The 18,981-nt window shown below is 42.7% G+C and overlaps 1 protein-coding gene across 1 annotated transcript in view; it reads left to right on the top strand.

Annotated features, from left to right (window-relative positions):
* LOC145393717 (uncharacterized) overlaps window positions 1–8,195 on the top strand; it is a 242,797-nt gene extending 234,602 nt beyond the window's left edge. The window contains exon 7 of the mRNA XM_080267763.1: window positions 8,107–8,195. Within this exon, the coding sequence (XP_080123889.1) occupies window positions 8,107–8,195 (89 nt within the window). The remainder of the gene's footprint in view (window positions 1–8,106) is intronic.
* Window positions 8,196–18,981: the final 10,786 nt, after the last annotated feature.

The following is an 18,981-nucleotide window of genomic DNA, read 5'->3' as shown; positions in this document are numbered from 1 at the left end:
GTGGACAGGTAAGAATTAGAGGAGAGGGTAGCAAAAAGGAAGGACTGGGGAACAGGGGAGGGAAAAAGATGGGTATGGGAGGGGTGAAACTATGGAGAAAAGGAGAGGGGTGAGGAGAGAGGGGATAGTGGAAAGGTGAGAGAGGGGATAGGGGTAAGGAGAGAGGTGGGGTTTACGGGAGAGGTGAGGGAGGGTAAGGGTGTGCTGTATGTTAGCGAGGATGGGGTGTATGGCAGGCTTTATTGAAGTGGCTGGAAAATGGCGCAAAATACCGAGTTCGGGGATGCCAGTGATATGACAAAGTTGTGTGAATTAAGGCTGGCGGTGTGTGCTTATTCCCGAGGACACTTTTCATGCCACATTTTTGCTTTTATTATATATTTTACTATGCTTAGGAGACTGCCCTAGTACTGAAAGGATTAGTGAAGGCGAAGGGAGGGAGCAGGAAAGAGGGGAAGTAGGAAAGAGAGAAAGGGGAAGGCTAGCTTACGTTTTTGAGTTCTAGATTTCTTTCGTTTGGTGTTAGCCTAAAAATATTTCTAGGTGTACCAGTAGCACTCTCTTGAGGTACATTTTCAGACTCTGACTATTATGATTTGTCTTAGTAGCTGAGTGGTTGGCACTGCTGGCTACGAAGCTTTTGGTATAATAACGCCAGTGTTGGCATCGGGTGTGGGAGACTGGCACCGCTCGACATCCAACCTTTGTGGATTGGTGGATAACATGAGCGCCTAGGGTAGCATTTTAGGGGAGTTAACTGTGGTAACCTGGATGGTGCATTGGCCTCGTACTCCAGGATGGTGGGTGAACAGCCCGCCACAGGTTCGAAAGCCAACGTTACCACGATGAGCTTTGCCACTAAGCGCCTGGTAGTGGCTGCCCTCATTTTTGCTGCCTGCACACACTTACATGCATGTTTAGGAAGGACGTCCCGTGGAGTATGAGTTAGAAATTTTGTTCATTAATTCCTATCAGTATGATTTTTTCTTTTTTTTTCTTCTTTATCTTTTCTCTTCTTTTCTGTCCACTGCCACCCTAAAGACTTCGCTAAGATCAGGACATACCACTCATCCTTATTACCCCTCACAGTGAAGAGGCTACAGTTCTTTCACCTTAACTTGGCCTTGATTTTCGTTCTTTTGCAGTTCATTTCGCGTAGCTCATTCCATAAAAACAGACCTACAGTTCTACAACCTTTCCACGGCGCTTTTTAAGGATTAGCATCGTAATCCTGTGTAAATCTCTTGTTACAACCCAGAAGTCAAAATAGAGAAGCGAAAATTTTAGGCCAAGATGAAGTGAAAAGAGTACAATAACAGTCTCCGCTGCCACTCAACAGGAACACTTTTTTCTTTCAAATTCTTACTATCGATGAAAATTCCACAGTCGTAGGGAAAGGTTTAGAATTTATATCAGTTAATTCCCTTTGTATTATGAGGAATTTAGTATTATTTTTGGTATTATTTTTAGTATTATTTTTCTTGTATTTTTTACAGTTTATACCTGCTACCGCTAGACGATTTTACTCAGCCTATTGACGTCCTCGTACTGAAGGGTTTGATGACTTAATTATTCCTGTGTTTCATTTACCATCAATTAGCCATCAATGTGGAAGAGAGGAAAGGGAGCGGTGGGAGAGGGAGATGGGAAGGAAGGGGAAAGAAGGGAAGGGGTAGAGATGAAAGGGGAGAGAGAGATGGGAAGGCTGGGGATGTGAGGAAAAGGGAGAGATGAATGGGAAAAAGGAGGGAGAAGAATTATAAACGGGGAGAAGGGACGAAAGAGAGAGGGATAAGGGAGATTTGAGGAGATGTGAGGGGAGAGATCTGGGAGAGAAGGAAGGGAGGGAGAGAGAGAGAGAGAGAGAGAGAGAGAGAGAGAGAGAGGGAAAGGGGAGAATGGAGGAAGGGGAAAGTTATGAAAGGGGAAGAAGAGACGGGAGAATATGAAAAAGGGAGAGCGTACAGAAAGAAAGGGTGCAAAAGAGCAAAGGAAATGGCATAAGGGAAGGGATGAGGGAAGGGGAGAGGGGAGGAGGAAGCGGGAGAAAAGGGTGAGAAAATAGAGGGAGGGTGGGAATAGTGAAGAGAGGAGGGATGGGGTAGGAAAGAAATGAGGCAGGGGGGTAAGGACGAGAGGAGGGAGGGGGTAGGGAGGAGTAGGAGGAGGGGGTAGTGAAGAAAGGAGGGAGAGGGGTAGGGAGGAGAAGAGGAAGGGAGGTAGGAAGGAAAGGAGGAAGGGGGGTAGGGAAAAGAGGAGGATGGGGGGTAGGGAAGAAAGGGGGAAGGGGGTAGTGAAGAGAGGAGGGAGGGGTGGGGAAGAAAGGAGGAAAGGGGGTAGGGGGGACAGGAGGGAGGGGGGTAGGGAAGAAAGGACAGACGGGTTGGGGAGGGGGAAGGAGAAAAGATGGAGAGGGTAAGATATGCATAACTCTACCATAATTCTTCTGCTGAATAAAATCGTCTGACCCAAAAATAATGCCTAAGTACACCCAAAAACAGCAATAGGGTGACTCAAGACGGTTTCCAAGCCTCTGAGAGCTAGAATTTCCCCCAGCTGAATAAAATCGTCTGGTGATAGTCTGAAAAAAATACCAAATCGCATTAACCCCAGGTGAAGCAGGGGAGGAGACGGAGGGTGAGGAGAGTAAAGGGGGAGAAGGTAAAAAGAGGAGAAGGGAGGAAAAAAGATGGGAGGGAGAAGAGGGGAAGTGAAGAGGAGGGAGGGGGTGACAGAGTTTAGAGAGAGAGAGAGGGGGGGGGAAGAGGCCTACGTTAGGGAAAGAGAAGTTAACGGGGGAGAGAAGAGAGAGGGTGACGAGGAAGAGAGAGAGTGAAAGGGAGGGGGAAGAGGAGGAAGACAAGAGAAAGGGATGGGGAGAGAAGGGCTGGGTGAGGAATGTGGTGGCGGGTAGGAAAGGGAAGAGGGGGAGACAAGTAAAAGGAGTGGGGGAGGATAGGGGGACAGAAAAAAGGGGGGATTGGGGGACAGGGGTAGGATAAGGGATGTGAGGGTGGAGGCGAGGGGGAAAAGAGGGGTAGGGTGGGGGATGTGGGGGTGTGGAGAGGGGGAGAGAGGGGTAGGGTGGGGGATGTGGGGGTGTGGAGAGGGGGAGAGAGGGGTAGGGTGGGGGATGTGGGGGTTGGGGGAGAGAGATTAGCTTGAAGGAGTGGGGGAACACAGGGCCGGCCCACAGATTGGTTTTTCCAGGGTGAGGAGTTCTTGAGATTTCATTAAGTTTACCCTCCTTGCCTCCCTCCATGCCTCCTACCCTCCCTCCCTCTCTCCCTCCACCCCTCTCTCCATCCCCCTTTCCCTCCCTCTTCATCTCCCTTCCTCCACGTTTTCTTTCCAGCCCACTCTCCGTTTTCTCTTTTCCCTCTATTCCGTGTTTTTATCCTCTCACAACTTTTTCCACTCTCCTTTCCCCCCTTTCCCTTCCACTATTCCCTCATTCACTGTTCCCCCTCCTTCCCCTTTGAGAGAGAGAGAGAGAGAAAGAGAGAGTCACTTATATAGATATACCTCACAGACTTTACGGACCTAGCAAGACAGTCCGATCTTAACACTGATTATAATACAATACCCTAATCACAAAGGCAGAAGAAGAGGTACAGGAACTGAAAATCACGAAATTAACCACTGATAGATAGACAGATAGATAGACAGGTAGATAAACACGAGAAAGCAGCAAATACCCTCTGCCCCCCTCCCCCTTGGAAGACTAAAGTGGGAGGGGGAACTTAGGCAAAATAACAAGATAGTAAAATTCGGGTCAGCCACTTCATGCGTAGTTAAGACCAGCCGTTGGAAATTAAAATCTCGCTCGTTATTCAATTAGGGAAGTATTTTCCAAGGGGGGAGAGGGGAGGAGAGAGAGAGAGGGGAGAAAAGAGGGAGAGGGGAAGAGAGAGAGAGAGGGGAGAAAAGAGGGAGAGGGGAAGAGAGAGGGAGAGGGGAAGAGAGAGGGAGAGGGGAAGAGAGAGGGAGAGGGGAGAAATGAGGGAGAGGGGAAGAGAGAGGGAGAGGGGAAGAGAAAGGGAGAGGGGAGAAAAGAGGGAGAGGGGAAGAGAGAGGGAGAGGGGAGAAAAGAGGGAGGGGAAGAGAGAGGGAGAGGGGAGAAAAGAGGAAGAGGGGAAGAGAGAGGGAGAGGGGAGAAAAGAGGGAGGGGAAGAGAGAGGGAGAGGGGAGAAAAGAGGGAGAGGGGAGAAAAGAGGAAGAGGGGAAGAGAGAGGGAGAGGGGAGAAAAGAGGGAGGGGAAGAGAGAGGGAAAGGGGAGAAAAGAGGGAGAGGGAAGAAAAGAGGGAGGGGAAGAGAGAGGGAGAGGGGAGAAAAGAGGGAGAGGGGAAGAGAGAGGGAGAGGGGAAGAGAGGGGCATGGAGATGAAGGAAGGAGAGATGGTAGGCAGGCGGAGGAGGAGAATGTCTGTATGATGATGATGATGATGAGAATGAGAAGGAGAAGAAGGAAGAGGAGGAGTAAGGAAAAATAGAATAGAAGGAGGAAGGGAAAGGAAGCAGAGAAAGTAAGAAAGGGGAGAGGGAATAAGAAAGAAAGAAGGGAGAAGGAAGAAAAGGAAAGAGGGAAGGAGTGACTTAAAGAAACTGATCAGGGCAGCGTAACAACAAAGACTAAAGGAGGGAACGAGAAGACTGGAAGAGGAGGAAGAAGGAAAGCCGGACGGACAAAAGGGAGAAGGAAGATGGAAAAAAATGAGGTAAAAGAGGAGGAGGAGGAAAGAAGGGAGATACAAGAAGAAGAGAGGAGGAGGAAAGGATACGAAAAAGAAAGGAAAGAAAGAGGGAAGGGAGAGGAAATACTGTAGGAGAGAAAGGTGGACGAAGGGAAGAATGGAGGAGGAAAGAAGGAAGGAAATGATGGAAAAGAAAACAAGAAGGGAAAAGAAGGAAGAAGAAAAAGGAAGAAAGGGGGACGAAAAGAGAAAGAAGAACAACGAAGAGGAAAAATGAAAAAGGGAGGAAAATGGAAAGCAGAAAAGAGAGAGAAAAGTGGAGAAGAGAGAACCAGTAAAAAGTTAAAAAAAAAAAAAAGAGAGAAACAAAAAAGGAAGGAAGAGGTTATGCATTAAAGTCTCTCACTCTCCTTCCTCTCCTCTCCTTACCTCTCCTCTCCTCTCTTCCTCTTATCTTCCTTCTCCCCCCCTCCTTTCCTATCTTTATCACATCTTCCCTTTCCTTCTGTCATTCTCCTCTCTTGTCTCTTCTTCCCGATCACTCCTTCCCTTCCTCACCCCTATTATCCCCCACTTCTCCCTCTCCCTCCCTCCCTCTCTCTCTCTCTCTCACTCCCAATCTTCAATTATTTCTATCTTTCTACAGTCCTTTCATTCATCTTTCTCTCCCTCATCTTCATTCTCCCCTCTCCCTCCCCTACCCCACCCTCCTCCCTTCTCCTTTCCCCTCCACCTTCCTCCTCCCCTTCTATTCTTCACATCCCGTCTTCCCCCCTCCCCACTCTCCCTCTTCTCCCCTCAATTACCTCTCCCTCCCAGCTCCCTTTTTTTTCCTACCTTTCCCTCCCTCCTTCCCTACCCCTCTCTCTCTTCTCCTTCTTTAAAATCTCCCTTCTTCCCTCCCTTCCTCCCTGTCTCTTCCTGTATTCCTTCTCCTCCATCCCTTTACCCTCTTTAAAATCTCCCTCCTTCGCTTCCCTTCCCCCCATCTTCTCCCCCACCTTAACTCCCCTCCAATCCTCTCTCCCCCTCATCCTTCTCCCCTTCCCCCTTCCCCTCCTCTTCCCCACCTTTAAAATCTCCCTTCTTCAATCTCTTCCTTCCTCTCCCTCCTTCGCTTCTCTTCTCCCCCTCCACTTCTCCCTCTCCCTCCCCCCCTTCTCAGCCCCCTCCTTCCATTTTTCAACAGCGAGTGTAATAAGATTTGTCGGCCCTCATATTAACGCCCATTTTCTTTGTTTTCCCACATCAACGCTCCATTTTCTACACTTTCCCTCATATACTAGTCTATTTTTACGGGAATTTCGTCCACTTTTTAACATAACCTTATATTCCCTTCGTGTTTTCTTGCAATTGTCTATTTTTGGTGTTTTTCTCATAATTATGCCCTTTTTCGTGTGTTTTTTCTGGCATAAACACTCATTTTTGCTCATATAAGACTATTTTTTGGGGAAACTTCGTCCAATCTTCTCACAAAAGCTTATATTCTCGTCGTGTTTTTTTTTTACAATTCTTTTTTTTTTCTCATAATAATGCCCTTTTTTTCTTTGGTTTCTCACATTACCACTCATTTTCTCCCTCATGCTGTTTTTTTTTTTTTTTTTTCAGTGTATCAATTTTTGTCAAACTCATTTTCTTTGGGTTTCTTCTTATTGTTTTTATTATAATTTTCTTTCTTTATATTGACCACTTTCAGTTTTATACATTCTCGTTTTCTCCTGATAACGTCCATTTCCTGTGTGTGTGTGTGTGTGTGTGTGTGTGTGTGTGTGTGTGTGTTATTCTTACGCCTACTTCCTTATTACTATGTTTTTCTTATCCATTTTTTTTCTTTTCACATCAACGTTTGTTCTTTCTCTCTCTCTCTCTAATCTTGAAATAATTTGTTTACATCAGTCAATTTTTCCACATAACTTCCCATTCTCGTTAGTTTCTCAAAAGACTATCAATTTTCCTCAACCCACTTTTTGTTCTGTCCCCCCCCCTCTCTCTCTCTCTCTCAGTAGGACACAACGAGCATGTACGAAAAACAAGAAAAAATGATAAAAAATAAAAACTTAATTAGTCCTTCATTCTAGTGTTGTATCATTTTATCTCACTGTCCCCGGATTTCCTTCCATGTTTTTTCCTTTTTCCTAATTAATTCTCAGCATCTACGTCCTCTAAACCACCTTCATTTTCCTGTTTTTTCTATTCTTTTAATTTTTGCTCAGCTTTTTTCCTAATGAATCAACATCTTCATTTATCTTCAATTTTTTCTTCTTATCGACTATTCTCATTTTGCATCCTAGTCGAAATATCCTACTTTTTTTTTCCTGTTAGACCATCATCATCATCATCATCATCATCATCATCATCACCATCATCATCATCACCACTATCATCATCTTCTCTCTCTCTCTCTCCCTCTCTCTCTCTCTCTCTCTCTCTCTCTCAGTTACAAAATTTTCTAACACTATCGTCATTTATTATCGCTCGCGTAGGCCTATCGGGTAGGTAATATTGTCGTCGCTCCTGTCTATGTCTGTCTGTCTGTTTGTCTGTCTCTGTTTATCTGTCTGTCCGTCTGTGTACAAGCCTGTGTACTTCTGTGTGTGTATGTCTGTCTGTGTATGTCTGCTGGTCTGTGTCTGTGTACGTGTCTATTTATGTCTGTCTGTGTATGTCTGCTGGTCTGTGTCTGTGTACGTGTCTATTTATGTCTGTCTGTGTATGTCTGCTGGTCTGTGTCTGTGTACGTGTCTATTTATGTCTGTCTGTGTATGTTTGCTTGTCTGTGTACGTCTGTCTATTTATGTCTATCTGTGTACGTACCTGTGTATTTCTGCGCGTGTTCGTGTCTGTGTATGTCTGTTGGTCTGTGTACGTATGTCTGTTTGTCTGTCTGTCTGCGTACGTGTCTGTATTTCAGAGTGTGTACGTCAGTCTGTGTATGTCTGTTGGTCTGCGTCTGTCTGTCTGTCTTTTCCGTGTGTAATTTCTGAAAGCTTTGCCCAAGAAACGATCATATTTGTAAACTGGAATCTACTGAACACATTTAAGTCAAGGTGGAGTATGAGAGGTATCGGTGAAACGTGAGAGAGAGAGAGAGAGAGAGAGAGAGAGAGAGAGAGAGAGAGAGAATATTCTACTCCACGCGGGCGGTTGGCTCCCATCTCTAGTGAATAATGTTTTCAATTCATCGTTCATTTTCCACCAATTCCTCTCACCAACGCATTTTTTTATTCCTATTTATCATGCGCTATTGTCTTAACCCCAATATTCCTGATGTTTCTGTCTCTAACTGTCCACCATTTCCTCCAATTTCTCTCTCTCTCTCTCTCTCTCTCTCTCTCTCTCTCTCTCTCTCTCTCTCTCGTGAGCTCCAATTTTTCATTTTTCCCTCGCTAACACCATTTTTCCTATACTTTCAGGTCCCCAGACCGGAGGAGGAAAGCTGCTGGTCCTGTTCCTGGCTGGTCCGCTGGTCCTGTGCTCTCTCATCTCTCATCCTTCCCTCTAAAAAAAAAAAAAAAAAAAAAAAAAAAACTATTTGTAAGAGCCCCCCTCCCCTCCCTCCCTCCCCCTCTGCTTATAAACACTGTAACTTTACCCTTTATCGCTAATGTATATGTGTAAATAAATGTTCACACACTACGCAGTTACGAATTTCATTTTACCCCCAACGATAAAGTTTCATGGCATTAGGGCCCTATAACATCGAAACGCGATATCCAATAAATAAATAAATGAAATAAAAGATAAGCGAATGAAAGAAAAGAAAGCTATGAAAATTCTGATTATTAATATCGACTGTACTGGGACACTGGTCATAAAAACTGGGTTAAAAAATACCCATGAGACAGACGTAAGCATCACGGGTAGGGAACGTGTCCGAACCAGCATGGATTTACTGTTGACTTTTTTTTCGGCTACTTTTTTCTTTATTTTTTTTCCCTGAGGGGGATGACTGGTGCCACTGTAGGGTAATATTCCTGACAGTTTCAAAAATGTACCACGTGCCGAGATTTGCCTAATAACTGACAGAAAAAAAAAAAAAAAAGTTTTGTTGATCTGACCTTCCCTAGGTGAAATGTTTTTTATATCTGGCTTTTTTTTTTTTTTTTTTTTTGGGGGGGGGAGTTCTGGCACCCACAATAGAAGGCAATTTTCATGAAAACTTCAAAATTATATGACAAACCACGACTTGCTCATTACCTGCTGGGAAAATATAGATTTGGTGCTGCTAAGGCACGGAAACTTTACAAGCTATAAGGGGAAGAATTTTACACACCAGGCGTATATCTGTCTATCTATCTATCTATCTATAGTTTATACATACATTGTGACGATATTATTATTATCACAATTTTCCGAGGGGGTCCCTGCAAATATATCTGCTTATATCATCCAGTCCTGTTTGGCCTGTTAGCAGCGTAGAAGCCCAGGGTTCGGCTACTCAGTCCCGACATTAAGGCATTAAGGTGGGGTTTACCATTCTCCCTCGCCCAGAGTGTGGCATCACGGAAGCAACCAACCCCAACCCACCCTCAGATGCAAACCTCAAGAGCCCCATCCGGTTGGGGCACCTTAATCCACTAGACCATCAGGCGTCATTTGATTACATGGTTACTAAACAACACAATGAATGGTTTGATGGGGAACAGGGAACCGTTTGGCTTGGCATTCGGTGTTGAGTCAAATGAAGGCAGCACTACCAGTACATCGGGAGGAGGGTGAGCGACTTCAGCTACAACCAAATTATAACTATAAATCGATTGTTTCCTTTATCTTCTATATTTACCATAAGGATCTCCTCTCCTCCAGGAGTCCAAAAATAAACCTTAAGTCAGCGCTAATCTACTGTACAAAGGTCAAACATCTGAGTCCCAATCTTTCCTCACATGACCACACACAACCATCAAATTAACAGTGCAGGTCCCTATATCATTACTAGGTACAAGAAGCTGGAGAATACAGTCCAGGATACATCTCTCCAACCATTTCACGACAATAAATAAATAAATAAAGTGCTGGGTTTTGAAATACTGCAATGCAAACACTGAACACCGACTGGTTTCAAAATAAAGTAAAAATATAAAAATAGAACTTTGGACAAAATGCACCTCGTCCAGCGAATAAAGTCAACCTGCGTTATATATCAAATTCTGTTGCACACATCTGAATTAAACAGAAGTTTTTTTTTATTATTATTTATTTACTCATTTATCTACTTATTTCAACACAACGCCGGGACGCCACTGAATGGTAGCCGCCATGACTACCATAATATGATACATTATCAAGAATGACATTTTGAAGCAAAAATATCATCAAATAAAATGTTTAACGTATTTCCGTAGCACTGAAACCTGTAGCCTGGAAACATGAAATACCTTCTACAAAAAGTGTAAAATTCTTATGATGCAATAACGGCAAACAAAAACCCTGAACAAAACCTTCATTATATATATATATATATATATATATATACTGTGTGTGTGTATAAGATGAAAGACTATTGTTACTCACAGTACTCTACATTCTGAAACACTAGATGAGTAATTTGAAACATCAAATACATGTTTTTTTTTTTTTCCAATGTTCATATACCTCTTCGATTATTCTAGTTATCGAATTAAAATCGAAAACGCTATACACTTTTTACTCTAACCTTGACTACAGTTGCTCTTTCTCCATCTTGAATACTAAACTGTAGCATGAGATTAACACTAGAATATGATATGAGTCACAAAGAAGTCCTATGGAAACACTGTACAGCCACAGCATTGCCTTGTTCTATCACTGAGCTACGTGAAATAAGCTGCAGGAGAGCGAAAATATGGGCCAAGTAAAGGTAAAAAGAGTATAGTACAGGTAAGCACACCACAAGAGGGGGAGAGAAAGGGGGAAAAAAGCACAAGGTAGCATCCATCACCGAACAGGTAAAAGGCGAAGAAGGCGGAAGAAGAGCCTGGTTATAAAGTACAGGGAAGAGTCTGAGATCCTTGTGGGGGATTATAAGGGTAATACTCGCCAGGGCACATAAAAGCTCCCTAACACCTCTCCCTGGCCGGCTTATTTTGCATACTGCTGGGTTATAGTGTTTTATGTTATTAATGTGGTTATTCTGAGGGTAAGAATAAAACACACACACACACACACACACACACACACACACACACACACACACACACACACACACAGATAGACAGACAGCTAAATAGAGACAGAAACATACATACAGACGTATAGATACACAGACAAGCATTTATATTAACATAATTACAACGTCCCATATCATCGAGAGAGAGAGAGAGAGAGAGAGAGAGAGAGAGAGAGAGAGAGAGAGAGAGAGAGAGAGCATAAAACCCCAGTAAAAGAGAAAAAAGCGAGACAATTTCCTTCTGAGTTAGAGGTGTGAGAGCCGGCACTACACTCTCTCATTTTCTCACTCTACCTCACTGCCTGTATCTCACTCCCACTATCTCATTTTCACTCTTTGCTTCACTATCCCCCCCCCCTCTCCCTCTCAGACTCACTAGCATACCTCACTCTTACTCTACTTAATTCATTCTGTATTTTTATTTTTTTTTATTTTTTTATTTTTGGTCCCTTATCATAAAAATTTCACTGGTTTCATGTTCACCTCACTTTCACATAATCTTTTTTTTTTTTTCATTTCGCATATATTTCACTCTTCATATCCATATCACACTTCATTTTTCACTATCTTTCATTCACAAAATTCTACCTTCATATTTATTTCATGTATAATTCACTCTTCATAATCATCTCAAATTCATAACATTCATTCTTCAATTTCACCTCACACTCACGTAATTCATCCTTCATTTCACGTTCATATAACTCATCTCCATCGTCATCTCATTTTTACATCTCATTCATTGAATCTTCAATTCAGTTTCACACGTATCATCCTTCATCTCATACAACTCATTTCTCGTCTTCATTTCATCTTCATCTTAACTCATTCATCACCTCTTTTTTTACCTTCATTTTCAGTTCATTTCTGTATTTCATTCTCCAGCTTCACTGTCTCACTATCTGCACCTCATATTCCTTCATCTCACTTTCACTTTTAATTAACTTAGCTCATTTCACTCGCACTCCACCTGTGTTTCATTTTCGCTTATTTTTTTTTATTTTCCTGTTTAATTTTCAGTAGACGACTCTCTCTCTCTCTCTCTCTCTCTCTCTCTCTCTCTCTCTCTCTCTCTCTCTCTCTCACTCACACGTACTCCCCCTCCCCCCCAAACTAATTCTCCACCGTCTCACCTTTCCTTTACTTCTTTCTCCTAAATCCTCTTTGCGCAGACCTCTCTCTCTCTCTCTCTCTCTCTCTCAATTACTTCATACTCAGTCTTTTATCCACGTATCTCCTCCTTCTTTTCTTCACCCTTCTGTCCTTCCTTCCTTCCTCCTTCTTTTTCCTGCAGTCTTCCTTCATGATTCCTCCATTCCTTCACATTTCCTTCCGTCCTCATTTGCTACTTTCTTTCATCTTTCCCACCATTCTTAATCCTTTCCTTCCTACTTCCTTTCTTTCACTCTTTCCTTATTTTTTGTACTTCCTGTTTTTCATCATTCTTTCATCCTTCCTGTCTTTCAAACTTCCTTCTTTCATTTTTATAACTTCATATTTTCATCTTTCCTTTACTTTCTCTGTTCATTTTTCCTTTCTTCCTTTTTTCTTTCCCTCCTTCCTTCCTTCGTGCCTAACTCTTCTTCCTTCCTTCCTTCCATCTCATTTCCCTTCCTTCAGCCTTTATTCTCACTCCCACACACTGTTTAGTTTTCTTTCCACTTTTCTTTTTCTTCCTTTCCTCCCTCCTTCCTTCCTTCCTTCCTTCTTTCCTTCCTTCCCTCCCTGCCTCCCTCCTCCTATCTTCCTTCCTTCCTTCCTCCTTCACTCCTTTTTCCTCACTTCCGTTCTTTTAGTCTTCTTTTTCTCTCCTCCACACAACGTTCAATCTTCTCTCCTTGCTCCTTCCCTCTCCTCCCACCTCATTTCCTCTCTTACAACCTCTCCTTCGCTCCTTCCTTCCTTCTTCCATTTTTCTTTCTAGCTTTTTTCATATTTTCTCATTTTTTACATAATATTCCCAGACTGTTTTCCCTTTTCTTTATTTTTCCTCTATAAATTTCTTAATCTTTCACATATTTTTTCATAATTTTCCTATCTTACTTTTTTGCTATTTTCATCTCATTTTCTTTATTTCTTGCTATTTTTACGTTATTTTCCTCATCTTACTCCTTTCATTTATTCTTTTTTATTATAATTTCCTCATTTTTAAAAGATTTTCTCCTTTTTTTCCTTCTTGCCATCTTCATTTTATTTTCCTCATCTTACTCTTTTCATGTATTCTTTTCCTTATAACTTTTTCCTCCTTTTTTTTCGTATAGTTTTTTCCAAGTTTTTTCTTTTGCAATCATTATTTTCATCTCATTATTCTCATATTCTTTTTCTTTATTACACTGTCCTTATTTTTTTTTCCATTTTTTTCCTTCTTATTTTCATTTTCCTTCTCCATCTCATTCCTTTTTTATTTTTCTCTATCATTTATTCCTATTTTTTTTATATTTTTTCGAAGTTTTTCCTATTATCTTCCTTGCCATATTTATTTTCCTCATCTCATTCTCTTCACATACTTTTTCCTCTCTTTCATCATGCTTAACACTTTCACTGCGACGACTTATTCAGTTTATTCTGCCTTTTTCTATACGATTTTTTCTAAACGATTTTTTCCAATTTCGGATCCCACGTCTTGCAGTGAAGGGGTTAATGGACACTTTTTTTTAACCCCTCATCTTAAAAATCACCCGTAAGCTGAATAAAATCGTCTGGATACAACAGGATTATAATAAAGAATGGCACTGTTTACCCCCTGTACTGTGATTTTTTTTAGTCTACTTTCAGACGGTCTTCCTCAGCATTACAGACGATTTCCCTCTACTTTCAGACGGTTTTTCTCAGCATTAAAGACTATTTCCCCCTACTTGCAGACGGATTTCCTCAGCATAAGACTATTTCTCTCTACTTTCAGACGGTTTTCCTCAGCATAAGACTATTTCCCCCTACTTTCAGACAGTTTTCCTCAGCATTACAGACTATTTATCTCTACTTTCAGACTTTTCCTCAGCATAACAGACTCTCTCTCTACTTTCAGACGGTTTTTCTGAGCATAACAGATGATTTATTACCTAGAGAGGGGGTGAGATAGAGCAATAAATAACCCCTGCATTAAGGCCCGTATTCTCGTCAGGTAAGCTCCCTAACACCATTTCCCGTGCGATTTATTTTGCTTTACACCTTACTGTCCTCTTCTGCGTTATATAAACCCTTTCATTATTCCCCTACTCTGCATAAATAACGCACAAAAGTGTATTAACCAGCCACATCCAAACCAAATCGCTAAGGAAAAGGTGATAGGGAGCCACTATACCCGACAACAATATGGGCCAAGAAGGGTCTCAAAAAGAATAAATTAAACCGTATAAAGGATATATTAAATTGTATAAAGGATTAAATCATATAAAGGATATATTAAATCGTATAAAGGATTAAATCGTATAAAGGATATATTAAATCGTATAAAGGATTAAATCGTATAAAGGATATATTAAATTGTATAAAGGATTAAATCATATAAAGGATATATTAAATCGTATAAAGGATTAAATCGTATACAGGATATATTAAATCGTATAAAGGATTAAATCGTATAAAGGATATATTAAATCGTATAAAGGATTAAATCGTATAAAGGATATATTAAATCGTATAAAGAATTAAATCGTATAAAGGATATATTAAACCGTATAAAGGATTAAATCGTATAAAGGACGCAACAAGACTCCAAAAGACGTCATTGCGGGGAAAGGGTTGCCATTCTATTATTTATTTATCTACATCTGTCTGTCTGTTTATTTACCCATCTGTCTATTTTTCCTTTCCTTGGTATCTTTCTCTTAGTCTCCTTCCAATTATTTTTTTCTCCTTCTTTCTGCCTTCTTCCTTTGATTTTTTCCTCCGTTCATTTCTTTCGCGTTCTTCTTCATTTCTCTCTCTCTCTCTCTCTCTCTCTCTCTCTCTTTTTCCTCTAACTTTCTGCTCCCCCATCTGAACCTCGTACTTTCTTCCTTGCTCTTTCTTCCTCCCCTCTTCCTCTCGCTCTCCTGCCCTCTCTCCCTCCCTTTCCTTCTTCCCTCCTTCACCCCTCTCCATTCCCCTCCCTCCCTCTCCCTCCTTCTCTTCCCTAACTCTCAAAGCTCATTAGACCTTATTACTCCTCCTTCCATTCTTCCTTCCTTCCTTCTCTCCTTCCATTCTCCCTCCCATTTCCATCCTTCCTTAACACCCACAGTTCATTACACCTTATTAGCTCTCCTTCCATCCCTCCTTCATTTTTTCCTTCTTCCTTTCCGCACCTCCTTACTTCCTCCCCTCTGCCTCTCCACACCTTCCTTCCTTCCTTCCTTCCTTCATCCTCTCCCTTCAATCCTTCCTCTTTTCTCTCAGCTCATTACAGCTTTTCTTCCTTCCCTCGTTTAACTTTCTTACTCTTCTCTCTCTCCTTCCTTCACAGTTAAGTCCATGTCTTCTTCATTCTTCTAATGGTACCTTCTTCCTGCCCTAATTAGCACAACTCTTCTTTCTTCCTTACTTCCTTCACCTTCCCTCCTTCCTTCTGTTTTTCCGTCACTCCATCATTTCCTTCCTTCCTTCTTTCCTTCCCCCTTCATTCTTCCTTTCCTTTCCTCTCCTCTTCCTCCCACTTTTTTTTTTATTTCTCCCTCTTTTCTTTCCCCCTTTTTTTCTCTCCTCCCTTCGTTTTTCCTCTCTCCTTCCATCCCTACTTGCAGAAGCCCTCTCTTCCTCCTCTACTTCTCTTCCCTTCCTTCGTTAATCCCCTAATCCCACTCGCCCTCCTTCTCACCTACTTTTCCCCCCCCTCCCTCCTCCTCCTCCTCTGTCTTCCTCTCTTGATCCTTATTGCTCATTTTCTTCATCCCTCCTTTGTGCTGTCTTACTGTCTTCCTCTTTTCTCTTTCATCTTTACTTTACCGCTTTTGTTTTTTATATACTTTATTTTTAGACGACCTGTAAGTTTTTTTTTTTTACCAGTCATTTTTTTCTTATATATTTTACTTTTCGGTCTTTTTTGGTTTCCTTCTCTTTTTTTTATACTTTTTTCTGCTTCCTCTACTTTTCTTTTTTCCTCGGCATTCGGTTTTCTTAGTATTTTTTTTATCCAATTATTTTAGCCCCATATTTTTCTTTCTTCTTTTTTTCTTACTGTCTTATTTCGCTGTTTGTTTTCTTCTCCTTTTTCTTAACTTCCTGTTTCATTTCTTCTCTTTCATTTTTTTTTCTTTTTCCATTATTTGTATGACACTTCTTTCTCCTCCAGTCTTTCCTTCTCTTTCTATTTCTTCCTGTCTTTCTTTAGATTTTATTACATTTATTTTTCTTTTCGACTTTTTTCATCCGTTTTTCTCTTCTTTTCTCTTCGATTTCTTCTCTTTATTCTTATTTGCATTTTCTTTTGCCTTTATCTTCCTTTATTTTTTCTCTTGCATCGTTTCTTCATTCTTACTTTTCTGTCTTTCCTTTATTTACTGTTCTTATTGTCTTTACTTCCATCTTCTCCCTTTCCTTCATCCTCTGTCACTACTTCTCTCGACAGTTCATCACTTCCTTCCTTCCTTCATTCATTCATTGTTTACTTCGTTCCTTCTTTCCTTCATTCATTCATTTTTTACTTCCTTCCTTCCTTCATCCTTTCGGTCCTTCCTTCCTTTACACTGTCTCTCTCCTCCTTCACAGAATCCATTTGCTTCTCTTCTCTTCCTTCTCTCCTCCTTCCTTACATCTGTTGTCTCATTTTCCTTCATTCTTTTTCTTATCATATTGCACTCCTTCCTTCCTTCCTTCCTTCAGACTTGTTTTCTTTCTTTCCCTCCTCAGCATTCACCCCCTCCCTTCCTTCCTTCTTTCCGTCCTTCCTTCCTCCCTCCCTCCCTCACTTTCCTCAGTACCCACTTCCTTCCCTCCACTAAGAGTATTCCATCTCTCTCTCTCTCTCTCTCTCTCTCTCTCTCTCTCTCTCTCTCTCAGTAAATTTTCCACACTTGCTAATTTCTCTACCCTCATTTAGACTTCCCCCCTCCTCTCTCTCTCTCCTCCTCCCTCCCTGTCTACCTCTTTTACCCCATCCTCTCTCTTTCTCTCTCTCCCCTTCTTCCCCCTCTTCCATCCTAACTCCCTTTCCTTCCCTCCCCTTCTTTCTCTCCCTCCCTCCTCACCTATTCTCCTCCCACTCCTCCCCCATTCTCCTCTTTCCCTCATCTCTCCGGTTCATCCCTTTCCCCTCTTCCCTTTCCCTCATCTCCCCCTCCTTGCATCATCTCCCCTCCCCTCCCCAGTGTGGTGTTTGGGCAGGTAGCACCCGTGTAAATATCCTCCCCACTTAATCAAGCACGTCCCCCTCCATCTCCCCTTCTTTCTCCCCTCCCACCCCTCCTCTCTCCCCTCCCCTCCCATCTCCTCTCATCTTCCCCCCACATTCCCCACCCATGTCCCCTCCCCTTTCCCTCTCCGTCTTCCTCCCTCGCTTTTCCTTTTTTCCTCTTCCACCCTCCTCTTCCCTTCCCCTGTTTTCCTCCCGCTTCCTTTCTTCCCTACCCTCCTTCCTTATCTCCTCTTCCTCCTCCTCTCCCCTCTTCTCTTTCCCTCCTCCCACCTTCTTCCCCTGCCCCTTTACTCTTCTCATCCATCATTTCTCCTCCTCTTCTCTCCTCTCCCCCTCCTTTTTCCTTCACTTTCCTATCCCCTTCTCTCTTCTCAAAGGTCTTTCGTCTTCTCTTTGACAAACTTCTTTCTTTCTCAGCTCTCCTCCTCTTCCTCCCCTTCCTTCTCCAGTTCTCTCTTTCATCACATCAACTCCACCCCACCCCTTCCTCTCCTTCACCTATTCACTTTTCCTTCCTCCCCACCTCTAATCCCTCTCTTTATTTCTTCCGATCCTCCATCTCTCACCACTTCTTTCCTCCCTCCTCCTCCTCCTCCTCCTCCTCCTCTTATCGCCACAATCCCCCTCAACTCTCCTCATATTCTATCCCCTCCTTTCCCTAATCCCACCTATCTACTCCCCCACCCTCCTTCTCCACTCACTTTTACCTCCCTTTCTCACTTATTCCCTCCGTCTCTCTCCTCTTGATACTTTCCCTTTTCTCTCCCCTCCCTAATCCCTCTCCTCAACTCCTTCCATCTCTTCCCCCACCAGCCTCTCCCCCACCACCCTCTCCTCTTGTCCTCTTCTCCCCTCTCCTTCACTCAACCTCCCCTCCTTCCCTTTTACCATCCTCTCCTCTTCCCTCTTTTTCCAAACTTCTTCCCCTTCCCCTTTCCTCTTCTCTCCCTGTTTTCTCCTTCCCCTCCAGCCTCCTACCTCTCCTTCCCTCCCTCCCTCCCTCCGTCCTTCTCTCCCTCCCCCCACTCCCCCACTCCCTCCCCACTCCCCAGGTCAGCTCACAGAGGCAAATTAATCCCACTCTGGATTTATGAGCAGGGCCTGATGGGGGCTGTTCCGGTTATGAGAGGGGGGAGGGGGCTTAACCTCAAGTGTCTCACCCCCTCACCCCCCTCCCCTCCACACTCAGACCCCCCTTCCCCTCTCGCTCCATCCCCTGTGTCCTCCTCCCTCTCCTCCTCCTAATCTCTCTACGCTCTCGCCTGTTTTCTTCCTGTTCTCTCTCTCTCTCTCTCTCTCTCTCTCTCTCTCTCTCTCTCTCCCTCCCTCCCTCTCTCTCAAACCGGAAAGAAAAACCAAACTAAAGGACCCTGCACAAAAAAAAAAAAGTTAAAAAAAAGATGACATACAAAAAAAGAAACCATGCACACGAAAAAAAGGAAAAAATGAAAAAGCAAAAATATAGGCATGAGAAGGAAAATTAATGCATATGATAAAAAATGCATAAAAAACACGGAAAAAAAAAAAAAAAAGAGTACGCACGAAAAAAAAATACTCGCTAGAAAACAGAAAATGGAATGGTGGACAAGAAAACAGGGCACAGTCAAAGAAACCACTATCCTCCCAATTTCGTCTGAAGGAAATTTACAATGGGCGAAGTACAATGAAAACCTCTATCTCTTTATTAGTATATTTTTCAGATGGATCGACTTTTGAACGTCCCCGCCCTAGAGGGGTTCGGGGAAGGGTACTGTTTTCACTTGGTTTGTCCGTCTGCTTGTTTGTTGGTTTGTCTGTCTGTCAATAACTTTA

This window comes from Coenobita brevimanus, chromosome 25 (assembly GCF_032717465.1).
Source record: "Coenobita brevimanus isolate Jiangsu-jjx chromosome 25, ASM3271746v2, whole genome shotgun sequence".
NCBI lineage: Eukaryota > Metazoa > Arthropoda > Malacostraca > Decapoda > Coenobitidae > Coenobita > Coenobita brevimanus.
This window is presented reverse-complemented; position numbering and strand designations above follow the sequence as displayed.